This window comes from Rana temporaria, chromosome 2 (genome assembly GCF_905171775.1).
Source record: "Rana temporaria chromosome 2, aRanTem1.1, whole genome shotgun sequence".
Lineage (NCBI taxonomy): Eukaryota > Metazoa > Chordata > Amphibia > Anura > Ranidae > Rana > Rana temporaria.
The window spans coordinates 376263287-376277129 of record NC_053490.1 but is presented as its reverse complement, the minus strand read 5'-3'; the positions used below and the strand labels follow the sequence as shown (position 1 = coordinate 376277129).

Genomic DNA, 13843 nt, shown 5'->3' with positions numbered 1-13843 from the left:
CCTCCATTACTTTCAAGCCCTGTACACACGATCAGTTTGTCCGATGAAAACAATCGGTTAAAAAAAAACAGAACATGTTTTAAATTTTTCCTATGGATAAAAAACTGATAGAAAAAAATGATCGTCTGTGTGGAAGTCTATCGGTCAAAAATCCACACATGCTCAGAATCAAGTCGACGCATGCTTGGAAGCATTGAACTTCATTTTCTCAGCACGTCGTAGTGTTTTACGTCACCGCGTTTGGACACGGTTGGATTTTTGACCGATGGTGTGTCGGCAAGACTGATGAAAGTCAGCTTCACCGGATATCCGACGAAAAAAAATCCATCGGATTAGATTCCATCAGATATCCGATCGTGTGTACAGGGCTTAAGAGTTTTTGTGTAACTTTTTAAAGGACTTTGTTTTATGTATGTTAATTACAGTCAACATAATTATTTCCCAGCATGTTTAGGTGGTAAAGCCTTGCTCGAGCTAACTTCCATTTTCTCATCTCATTAGGTTTTTAACATGATTATTAGTATAATAATCAGCTATGATGATTTGTGTTGCATGTTTTCACATTCTCTAATATGCAGGGTGTCTTGATTGGCTAATTTAGGCAAATTATTTTGATTGTCTTGACGATGGTTGGCTTATTTGATCGCAGCAGGGGTATAATTTGCATTCATGGGAAGCAAAGTTGTTGTGTTTTTTTCATGTGGAAAAGCAATGAGATGTTTTTGATTGTGATATCTGGCCTTCGTAGCGGTGTAATTTCTAGAAAATAACTTCATTAAAGTGATAACATGTGATGCTGCGGTAATGACTCATTGTAGCCTCGAGGAGAAGGATATCCATCCAGTAGACTGAACAGCTATGCTTATCAGCTTTTAATCTTTAAGGCCATACAGTATATCTGCTTAAATTTGCTTCATCTATTTAAATAAATTGCATCATTTAAAGATAATTATCAAAAAAAGTTTATTTTTTTTCCTTTTATCGAGATAAACCTGCAAGCAAGGCCTCTATTAGTTCTTATAACAAAGGAAAAATTGATAGGCAAATACTCTTCCTTCTAATGCAGGTAATACACTGTTTTACTGGGCATCTGTAATGAAATTATTCTCAGCTATTAACAGGGAACCAAGGAATGCAATGCTCTACAAAACTATTATCACTATGCCCACCATATCATCCGTTCACCAAATGTATACATTCGGTAATGTAGCGATCAACTTTCATATGCAAAAACTGTACTTATTAAAATATATTTAATTTGCATCAAAAAGTGGGAATCTTGATCATTGAGGACCACATGAGTTCAGAATTCTTGGATACTCAGCAGTTTTCCGGATCAGTCACATAATCAAGGTTAGTAGTAGATGACCTTGGAAACTCGCTGAAAACACAGACATCTGCCCTGAAGCAGGACAGATATTTGAGGGGCATCACTGCTCCAATAAATGGGTTTTCCAAGCTTTAATTGAAACCACTGAGTACACTAACAATGATAACCCTTAAAGCCAAGAAAAAAAAATAACAGACCATTGCTTTAACTATAACTGTATTTCTATATGGCTTTCTAAGCTCCCCATTTCCTGTACATCAGCAATAAACCATGAAAATCGCATTGCAGACATATCAGAATTCTTCTCTTCCGGAATAATCTTTTATTATCAAATTTAAGATCTAGTTTCTTTAACCACCTCAATACTGGGCACCTTAACCCCCTTCCTTCCCAGGCCATTTTTTAGCTTTCAGAGCTGTCACACTTTGAATGACAATTGCGCAGTCATGTTACACTGTAACTATGTTTAATTGTTATCATTTTCTTCACACAAATAGAGATTTCTTTTGGTGATATTTAATCACTGCTGGGTTTTTTATTTTTTACAAAAAAAAAAATTAAAATACCGGAAATGTTGAAAAAAAAATACGGAAAAAAAATTGTGCTTAGTTTCTGTCAGTAAATTTTTATAAATTAGTAATTTTTCTGATGTGTGCTGATGAGGCTGCACTAACTTTTCGCCATACACTCTAAGTGTGAGGTGATGAGAGCCGATTACCGGCACTTCTATGTTTACATGTGACTGGCTGTGATTGGACACAGCAGATCACATGGTTAAAGAGCCACGCCAGCGGTTCTTTACAGAAATCGGGGTCGAGCCTTGTCCTAATAACATTGCGCCGCCGCGATTACCGTGCTGCATGCCATTCGGGTGCACTGTCATATGATGTCCACCCAGAATGAGAGCCGCACCGGCCCTCCATCATTTGACGGTGGGCGGGCGGCAAATGGTTAATCGATAACACAAAAAAAACATTCTGTCCCTGGGCAAGTGGCTTCAGGGAACCATCACCCACGGCTCACACCTGTGCTGAACCAACAAGCAAACAATTATGTTATATTATGTGTGAGGGACCCCATACTCAAGAGGAGTATGTATGCCGTATAAGCTTCCCTTGCCCGGTACCAGCACAATCCAAGATCCTTTAGCCCACCCAGACACTTGCTGAGACATCAGTGTAGGGTGGTAAGAAACAGAAGTCTGTTTATTCAAAACACAGGCACAAAGAGATATACACTCTGGGACAATCCCTCCTTCATTGCATAATGACACAGGGCGGGGTAAAACTACATTCAGTAACAAGAGACACACAGGTACATTTCAACTGTCATCTTTAGTTTAGGAAGGGCTGCAGGGGAAATTCCCCCTCCCCTCTAGCAGCTAATAGCTGATAGTGGTTTTATTAACTCACTTACCCACATAAGCATATCCATCCCATAATCATTTGCTCCAAAATTTACACATAAAAGGGTCTGGGGGAGCTGGAAAATGGGTTTCCAGAGCTCTCTAAGGTAAGTAGGGTTCAATAAGCCCCCCCCCACCCCCTGCCCAAAGTGATGGCTGTCACATATCTCCCCTTTCGGCAGGAGACTAACACAGAAGGAGACCCTAAATGGGTTGACTTTAAAGTTAGTCTGTAGTTCCAGTCCCCCAATGCCTGTACCCACACAGTACCCCAAACAAATTGTCCCAAACAGAGCATTTCTCACCCAGCCAACCTCTGCCTCTGGACTGGACTGGTCATTTCCCATGGAGTCCTTTCAGCCTCTGGAGAGAAGACAGCGTGGCTGGGCTCACTCTGTCATGCTGTTGAGAATCTGGGCTGACTGCCCAGCATCCTTGGGGTATACAGGTGGAGACTGTAGTCCCATCCACTTTTACTAGATGAAAATCCCCCAGTGTTTGCAGAGCAAGGCTGATAGCCTCCTGTCCTAATGCCAGAACTGTTTCTGGGGTTGTATCAGTGGAAACCGAAGTCCCATCCACTACCACAGAAAATCCATCTTCTGTTAGTTGACGGCAGAGGCCAGAAGCACTCTGCCCTGTTGCAAGCTCTTCTGCTGGGTTGCTGTCAGTGGATACCGTAGTCCCATCCACCAATATAAGCTCAAGCCACAGTTGTGAGGTGCTGATCACATTCTCTGCCTGGAGCGCCTGTGGAGTTGATTCTTGTGGGCAGGGGCCAGTAGCGCTCTGCTCAGCTGCCAGCTGTTCCACTGGGAAGTAAAGTGAAAAGTTGGTGGTCTTTCACAAATCCTTCAAGGCCCCTGATTATAGTATGCAGAGGTCAACAGCACCAGGCTCTGAAGCCAGCTCTTCTGCTGGAGGCTCACTGGGTTGTTCCTCCCCTGCAGAAAAGTCTACTAAACCCCCAGTCTCTGGTGTCTAAGCATAGAGGTTCACCATCTCCTGTGCGTGGAACCCAGAAGATGAATATCAGTGCTGGGGTGAGGCTAGCAAAGCTCTGCCATGGAGTCAGCACTTCAGGTTTGGGGACAGCAATCTCCGGAGTTAATCTCTTTAAGATAAGCTGGTTTTCACAAGCCCCCCACCCAAAGTGACTCCTGTCACATTATGCAAATAGAGAGTATTTACAAAAAGTACATTTAACATTTTAAATATGTTTTACGAACACTGATAATGATCTGTTTGTACTCCTGCGCTGACCTTAAAATATAAATAAATATGTATATATCCGTGACATTCATACACCAGCTCTTGTGAATCGTTATCTCTAAATCTGTGATACATTCACATATATAGAAACAAAATGTAAAAATTATATAAAACACAAAATATACGAACCCCTTCTCCCCTGCAAACTCTTACGCGCGTCTGCGCTATTAATCAATAATGAAAAATGAAAATACGGAACTATAAATACACTAAATAGTCCAGTGCAATCGTGCATTAATACAATGTCCTCAAAAAGCGTGCCTCCAGTAAGTGCAGGAATTTGTGCCTTGCTGCAAAAAAAAAATTGTGACTTTGCCACCTTATAGTGTCACCACCACCTCCTATTGCGCTATGCTCTCACCAGATTCAAAAAGGTAAACTGCATATAATCATATGGTGTACGGTTTCCTCTTCTGGTTCCCGAATCTCTGCGCTCCAACTCTCTATGGGTTCTCTTATACTCCCAAGAAGAAAAAAGGCCCATATGGTGTAATATGTTTTAACAAGTTTTATTCATGAAACATTAAAAACGAATTTTACATTCACATGTTCCTGTGCCCAAGCCGGCACTAGGCTGTCCAGCGTCACTGCTACCTTCCCGGCGTGCGTTCCAACAGACGAAAAAGCCTGTGCGGTATCGTTCCAGGGGTCAAGGATCGTGTGGCGTGAAAAAGATGTGTGGTACCCCCGCGCCTCGACGCATTTCGAATACTTAGATTCGTCCTCAGGAAGCTGCCGGTGTACCCCTTGAATGGCTATTTATGCCCTAAATCTTACTGTGTCCAATTGCTTGATTACTCGCGACCGGAAGTGATGTCGTCGAAACCGGACGTGGTCGAAACCGGAACCGGAAGTGATGTCGTCGAAACTGGAAGTGCCGCTAGCGCCATTTTGCAAATGGTAAACAACAGCTGTAGTCTATGCCTGACTACTCGCGACCGGAAGTGATGTCGTCAAAACCGGAAGTGCCGCTATCGCCATTTTACAAATGGTAAACAAGAGCTGTAGTCCAAGCCTGATTACTCACGGCCGGAAATGGCGTCGTCGGCACCGGAAATGCCGCCTGCGCCAATTTGGAACTGGTAAACTACAGCTCTAGTCCATCCAATACAGGAAGTGTCGCCAGCGCCATTTTTGTTGTGGTATGGCAAGTGACTGTGGACAAACCTTACATTCATATGTACCTTTGCTTGACTTAAAAATAATTAGTGTGGTGTGTGACCACCATAACTAAAATAAAATAAAATACAATAAAAATTGTTTTGTGGGTTAATAACTTCATGTGGATGTACTATGTACTCGTTTATGCACCCCTGCATCAAACTTTTTAAAAATTTGCTTTTTTTATAATTTTGTTTACTACTATGTATGTATACATGTGTATCTGTTGGGATGAGAAACATTCATATAAAAAAAAAAAAAAAACAACAACTGCAGCAGACCAAATAATTTAATTTATATTAACACGTAATATTTAATATTTATTTGCGCCGGTACAACCACTCACAACCAAACTGATAATGATCTAAAAGTTAAAACTGCAGGTCTTTATTCCATGTTTTAAAAAAATATACTAGAAGCACTACAATATATATGATATTTACAAAATAAAGCTGTAACAAGATATACAAGTACTCACCAGGTATTCCTTTTAATTGTTATGTACATCCTTGCAGTCTGACCTGATTGACTTTGCCTTATGACAACTCCTGACCTCCAAAACTCTGGCAGCAAATTTCACAGATTTGAATAAGTGATGTCTACTCCTGTGTATGGCACTTTTGTTTGAAAACTTTATGGGGGAACAATTCCATTCAAATGAGTATGCCTCAACTGTGGCCAAACAGCTAAATACATATAGAGAATGGGAACTATTTAACCTGGCTGTTTGACAGATGAGCAACCCTATTCAACTACTTTCAAGATTCCTAAACTCCCTCTTTACTACAGAGAAGCAGAACAGGTTGGTCAAGGATCTACACCCATCCTTCCTAATGCTGCGTACACACGATAGGAAATTCCGACAAGAAAACCATGGATATTTTTCTGACGGAATGTTGGCTCAAACTTGTGTTGCATACACACAGTCACACAAATCTTGTCGGAAATTCCAACCGTCAAGAACGTGGTGAAGTACAAGACATATGATGAGCCGAGACCAATGAAGTTCAATAGGCAATTCGGCTCTTCTGCTTGTTTCTGAGCATGCATGTTTTTTTACGCGTCGGAATTGCATACAGACGAGTGGATTTTCCAATAGGAACTTTTTCTGTCTGAAAAAGGGAGAACCTGCTCTCAATCTTTTGCTGGCGGAAATTCCGACAGCAAAAGTCCGATGGAGCATACACACGGTCGGAATTTCAGACCAAAAGCTCACATTTGACGTGTGTACGCAGCATAATAGACTGCAAAGGCATCACTTCACACTGACGAGGTAACCCTTGTGCTTTCTTCTCCACTAATTAAGCTTGCAGTGTTAGGTTATTAGCACTATGCAAATGTAACATAAATCAGCTGGATGCCTGCTACTCTTTGCTTTAATTTCTGGTGGGCAAGATAATATGGAAAGCTAATATATGTCTGAAGGAAAAGAGATTTAATCTCTGAATATGGAAAACTTTCTTCACAGTAAGAGCCGTGAAAATGTGCACTTGACTCCCTCAAGAGCTGGTTATGTCCAGCTCAGTAGATTGTTTTAAAAAAGCCCTGGATTTTTTCCTAATTGTACATAGTACATGGGTACTAACATTTATAGGCAAAGTTGATCCAGGGAATATCATATTGTCTCAGGAAGAAATGTATTCACTCTGCTGAAGCAAATTGGATCATGGCCTTCAAGCAATGAGCTACTGTGCCTAAACTAAGCCACCTTGCTACCCGCTTTCTTTGTCCAACATTCCCCAGTGCCATTGTGCCTCCTGTGTCCAGTGTTCTCCAGTGCCACTGTGCCTCCTGTGTACCATATCTGAAGCTTGGGCTACCTACCTGATAATAATTTCAAGTTTGCTTTCACTTAAAACAAGGACCTCAATGGGTAGAGAGGGCTTTTAAATGTTATACTCAAGTCTCCAGGGATTCAGCGTCTGTCTTTCCCCCTGCACACAGTCACTGGTGCATCTGGTGCCGCAGTCAATCAGGGGACTGCTTGAGCATCGCATTGCTATACCCAAGCAATGTATGCCGGCCATAGACAGTTCGAATTGAGATTCAAACCATATATGGGCAGGCTGAATGTACACAAGTTGACGATCAATCAACTTTGGTACAACCAGCTTGCCAGATTTTGCATGCGATTATTGCTAGCAGCTGCTATAGCCACTAGTAATAATAACTGTATTCTCCCCTACCCAACCCACGGTTGCAGGAAAGCAACTCCCTCCATCTATGACCAGCCTTAGTCCCACAGTCAGTGTCATTGTGTCTTTTATGTCTACAGTGAGTTCTGTGTTCCAATTAATCCCTGTGACCCTTGTGCACACCTGAGACTCCAAATGCGCTTCCATGACTTCAGTGCGCCCTGTGACTTCAAGCATTGGAAAAGACAATTGAACTTGGAAACGTTGAAAGAAAAATAGGATGAGGATGACCACAATAACATGGATTGATAGAGTCACATGGATTGATAGAGACCGCCGCATGTAAATGTACGTCCACAGTATGGCACGTACAGGCACATGGGCGTTCATGTACGTCCTGTCCTTCTAGCGGGTGGGGGGTCCGATCGGGACCCCCCCTGCTACATGCGGCGGTCAGGTTCGCTCGGGGAGCGATCCGGGACGACGGCGCAGCTATTTGTTTATAGCCGCTCCGTCGCGATCGCTCCCCGGAGCTGAAGAATGGGGAGAGCCGTATGTAAACAAAAGAGCCGTATGTAAACAAAAATGTGTCAAAATTGTCCGAAGTGTCCGCCATAATGTTGCAGTCACGAAAAAAATCGCTGATCGCCGCCATTAGTAGTAAAAAAAAAAATAATTAATAAAAATGCAATAAAACTATCCCCTATTTTGTAAACGCTATACATTTTGCGCAAACCAATCGATAAACGCTTATTGCGATTTTTTTTACTAAAAATAGGTCGAAGAATACGTATCGGCCTAAACTGAGGGAAAAAAATGTTTTTATATATGTTTTTGGGGGATATTTATTATAACAAAAATTTAAAAATATTGCATTTTTTTCAAAATTGTCGCTTTATTTTTTTTTATAGCGCAAAAAATAAAAACCGCAGAGGTGATCAAATACCACCAAAAGAAAGCTCTATTTGTGGGGAAAAAAAGGACGCCAATTTTGTTTGGGGGCCACGTCGCATGACCGCGCAATTGTCTGTTAAAGCGACGCAGTCCCGAACTGTAAAAACACCTTGGGTCTTTAGGCAGCATTTTGGTCCGGGGCTTAAGTGGTTAAGCATGCCATTGCAAAAACTTAAGACCCAAACAGAAGACAGATCTTTCTGAAGAAACATCATCTATGCAGTCCACATGAGTCCACATTGACTCGACTGCATTTATTCATTATAATTATAACAAAAATATGATTATAACAACTATAATAAAACTAATGAGTAATATTAATACAGCAACTGATTTAAAGTGGTTGAAAACTCTTTCATATACAGTTAAGTGACTAGACTCAGGTTTTACACAGAGATGAAACAAACCCTCCTGCATACGCTGTTTATCTGCAGCCATCTCTTCTGTAGATCATATAAAAAACACACAGATCAAAGGGTTTCTTTCTCAGCTATAGCAATTGGGGACAGGGAACCAAAGTCTCACAGTGCAGATCTTAGTAAGGGGAGCTCTGAGCCCTGGTTGGAAAGAAGACACCCCCCAGTACACAGAAAACATACAAAGCTAAGGACATGACTTGCAGGCTGTGTGCTGGAGCTCTCTTCCCCATCACCTTATTATCTCTTGGTGTCAGAAAAACCTGTCAGAAGGGACCCATGCTGGTAACAGAGGAATGAGGCAGCAGAGAGAAATCGCACTCAGTGCTTTAGATAGTGCACAGTATAGAAGGATGTGTTAGAGTTCATGTCTGAGGTTTAGCCTAGGTTCACACTGCTGCGAATTCAAAATCGCGGTAAAATGCGCGATTTCGCCGCGATTTCGGGCGCAATTTAATGTAAATCGCGGCCCGAAAACGCAAAAAGTAGTACAGGAACTACTTTATGAAATCGCAGATGCGGCGTCGCACTAATTAGGACAGTGCCATTGCCGACAATTGCCGCCGATTTGAGATGCGATTTGACATGTCAAATCGCATCTCAAATCGTTCCAAATCGTACCCAGTGTGAACCAGGGCATACAGTCACTTTAAGTGAATACACAAGTGGATTAATAGGCAGTGTTCTATACTTGGCTGTTAGTTAAGTGTAATAACTGCTCTGTCAAAGTTTTAATTGTCTGTTTTATAAGAAGCATGGTCAGTCAGGTCTCTGAATAGACATTAACCATGGTATGTCATTCTCAGATGATTACATGACCTGAAAACAAATTTTGATGGGGGAGAGTGGCAGCATTAAAATCTAAAGCTTGCAGGAATTGTCAGGGGTTCTTATTCATTTTTAAATATAAAGAGCATCAAGATGGTTTACAATACATGTATCACTGAGGAACCTGTTTGAGAGTAGTCTGGGTACTTGTATTTCTGCATTGCAATATTTTTTTACTTTTTGTGTCTTTTCAAACAACCCCTAATTCAGCATAATATTTTCTCATTTGACGCTTACTGATATGACAAGTTTACAAATCTGGTAACAATGTAATTTACATTTTTGCAGTATGGTCTACCATTCATGGTAGATATTATGGTTTCTTTAACAGCTTTGCTGTAAATACAGTTTTAAGCACATGGGAAAAGTAAAGCAAAATCTCAAGCAATATCAAGTTATATTACGTATCTGATAACATTATCATTTATTATACTTACATGAAATCTTTGGTCCACCTCACAGTTAACCTGCTTTCTGAAATCCTTTGTGTATGGAAAAATGAGAAAAGGAAAAATGTAAATGATTTCCAACACAATCAGCATGAAGTACTCATTGTTAAATCCCTACAGACAAGCCCGACTGACAAGAAACATTGGTTATAGAGAAACTATAGCCTTTTCTACACACAGGAAAGAGGTCTGTTTAACCTAAACAATCTAATAATACATGTTCGGTTTAAAAACGTTTTTATGCATGCAAAGCAATGGTGATATTTGTTCACTCAGTATACAGGCTCTCATTCTTGGCTGTGCTTCTTTGACTCTCTCAATTAACTACAAATCAAAAGCCCCGTACACGATCGGAATTTCCGATGGAAAAAGTCAGACGGACTTTTCCATCGGAAATTCCGACCGTGTGTGTGCCCCATCAGAGTAATTCCATCGGAGTTTACATAGAGAACATGTTCTATTTTACGCCGATGAAATTCCGTCGGAATTTCAATGTGAATTTGGTCGGACAAAGGTCTGACCGTGTGTGCAGGGCATTGGAATCTGGACATCTGTATTACCGAAAACACTCTCTGAAGTCTCAGATGGTGTAAAACACCTTCAATGCCCTGGTAGCCAGAGATCATTTGTTCTTAGCTAAAGCTCTGGGACACATAGGAGGGCCCTGAATCACAAGAACTCAGGAGCAGAATTATTTATTTATTTTTCTCTTTTATGTCATATTCAAGAAAGTTTATTTTTAACCCCCTTAGCGGTAAACCCGAGCGTGACTCGAGGTGGGTTTTCAACGTTAGGATCGGTATCCCCGAGTCACGCTCGGGGTGGACGTGCAGAGTATGCAGCGGCGCGGCTTACCTTCTCGCTGGATCCACAGGCAAGTTACTTACCTTGTCCCTGGATCCAGCGATGCCACCCCGCTGTGTGAGCGAGCGGGTCCTCCTCGCTCGATTCACAGTGTCCCCGTGTGCCGCCGATCTCCGTTCCCTGCGACGTTACGACGCACGGGGGCGGAGAACGGCGCCAAATTCAAAAAAGTAAACAAACACAATACATACAGTATACTGTAATCTTATAGATTACAGTACTGTATGTAAAAAATACACCCCCCCCCCCCTGTCCCTAGTGGTCTGCCCAGTGCCCTACATGTACTTTTATATAATAAAAACTGTTCTTTCTGCCTGCAAACTGTAGATTGTCCAAAAGTGTCCCTTTATGTCAAAAATGGTTTTAGATCAGCTAGAAAACAGCGATAATAAATTATAATCACTTGCAGAAATGTGCGATAGCGATTTGTGGGGAAATTCGTCATAAAAAAATAATAATAATGACAGCGACAATTCTGCAACTGAGCAAATTTCAGTGATTTTGAGTCGATTACATTATTGAATAATTTTTATTATAATTATATTATTATTTGTTATAATTATTTATTATATTATAATTTATAATTTTGTTTTTTTTAAAAATGTCATACCCGGGATCCCTACAAGATTCTTGTTTGGTCAGATTTAAGTGAGTTATTCCTAAAAATTACAGGCCTACAGTACAAATCACCAAATTTCCTTGCAAAATAATTGTACCGCTTTTGGTACGTAATTCCAGACAGAATCATACCGCCAGGGAGGTTAAAAAGCTATTTTAACTTAAAATAATAAAAGGCTAACACAAGTCGTACCAGTTTAGGTGAATTTTGGTTTTCTTTAAAGCCAAACTACAATTTCCAGACAAGTTATTATACAATAAAGCAATGCAAGGTAGGGGTTACCTCCAGTAAAACAAAACAGCACATAAAATATAACTAGAAGTCCCAGTGATAAAAAAAATAGCTGAATTTGCTAAACTTAGCTGGAATCTGGAACATTATTATGATTAGAAGTCTTCTTTTCCTATAGGGAAGCTTGAGAGGTAGGGGAAGGGGACATGGCCAAGCTCAACTTCTCTAGGAAAAGTGAAATCTAGCAAATTATTTTAGTAGTCCTAGTTTTCACTGATTGTAACCAATGTTTTCATATTTTGTATCAGTTCGTCCATGATCTAAATTTAAGGATACGTTTATTTTTTTTAAAAAGGTTAAAAAAAGTTGCATTTATAACTTTTTGTAGTAGCAGCCTGTAAAGCATTGCACCCACAATCGGCAGATCGCTGATGCCAGTGACGAGGGAGCATGTAAAAATCATAATTTTTTTTCTAGAAAATTACTCAGAACCCCCAAACACAAATTATATATATATATATATATATATATATATATATATATATATATATATATATATATATATATATATATATATATATATATATATATATATATATATATATTTTAGCAGAGACCCTAGGGCAGGGGTAGGCAACCTCGACCCTCCAGCTGTGCTGAAACTACAAATCCCATCATGCCTCTGCCTCTAGACTCATTGCCTGTGATTGTCAGGGTCTTGCAAATTTGAACTAAAGAATAAATTGTATACAAGTTGAAATATATGCATACACTTTTAAACCTTTAAATAAAGAATAGAAAAAATAAAGAAAAAATAGATACACTTTAAAACAGGGTCCAAACTGAAACAGAGAAAGAAGCAAAACTAAACACTGCAAACACCTAAACACAGCAATTCAAGTTAAAACTAACATTTCAATAGTAATAGTAAAAAATATAATCTAAAAAACAAACCTCCTGAGACACGGCAGACTATATTAGAATATAATATTTTATACTGCTATACAATAATGAGGTTATGCGTGTAAGCAAGTAATTGACTCAAGTATGACATGACACTTCCATAAAATTACTCTACAGCATATTGGATAGGGAAATTTACCTTTTGTGCTACTAAAAAGGTCAGTCTACGAATCCCATGGTCCATTAGTATAAATTTCTGTTTAAATAAATAAGTAAAATATATATTATTAATAAAAATGTGCATTATTTCTATAAATGTATTAAAAATCTGAATTCATACCCTTGTAAACAAACTTAAAAATGCTAAAGATTTTGTGTTTTTATAGCTCTTGGTTTTTAAGATACACAAAAAAAGGAGAAACTAGAAAAAAAAATTCTCCTGACTACAGATACTCCTTGTTTAACGACTTACCTGTTAAACAACTACTCAGACTTACGACCAGCTCCCCCCACCTGAACGAAATGCTGTACATCATTGTATTGTACAGTACAGAATTTTTATTTTGTGTTCTGTACTTATGCAAATTATTGAGCTTGAGTTGTGTGTTTTAGACCTTTTTTTTTCACAATACAGTACAGTACAGTAAGAATGCTTAAAAGATTACTTGCGACTCCTCATTTAACAAACAATTTGTTTAACGACCTGGTCGTTGGAACAGAACCTGGTCTTTGAGTGAGGAGTATCTGTAGTGGTTAGTAGAGGGAAAAGGAATACAGGAAGAAATCCTCAAATAAGACTAACCCCCAAAAAATGTATAGACCTGAAACAATTCAGTAATTGGGTAACATTTTAATTTTACCCAACTGTCTCTAATATTGTAATGCTAAATATGTCACATGATAAACACGTTAGTGTAGAACATCCACCAAATCCAAAAAGTAGCTTCTTTTTCAGGTGTTAATAACTAATGCAGGGGCAACAAACAGCAAAAGAATGCAGAGTGAGGTTCCAACATTTCCCCATTCTATTATAAATATTTTTTCTAGAGATTATTCAGCATATACTGTACATGGATCTGAAATATGCACACATGCCCCATGCTATTTTCCAACTTGTACATAATATGTTAGGTCAAGGTCATAAAGTGTTTTTGGATTTCTTTTAAATATATAAATATTTTTCAGAACACTGAAAGTTTTTCATTATATAAGTTAGTTCATCATTAGGACACCTATGTGAGAAGGTATGTGATTTAGCAGCCGGAAGTAAACAATG

At 39.5% G+C, this 13843-nt stretch overlaps 1 protein-coding gene across 3 annotated transcripts in view; it reads right to left on the bottom strand.

Moving 5' to 3' along the window:
* ACACA (acetyl-CoA carboxylase alpha) overlaps positions 1–13843 on the bottom strand; it is a 510335-nt gene that overhangs the window by 221141 nt on the left and 275351 nt on the right. For all 3 annotated transcript variants that reach the window (XM_040337823.1, XM_040337822.1, XM_040337824.1), the window contains 2 exons: positions 12767–12823; positions 9939–9983 (listed from right to left, as the gene is read on the bottom strand). In XM_040337823.1, coding sequence (XP_040193757.1) covers positions 9939–9983; positions 12767–12823 — 102 coding nt within the window. The remainder of the gene's footprint in view (positions 1–9938; positions 9984–12766; positions 12824–13843) is intronic.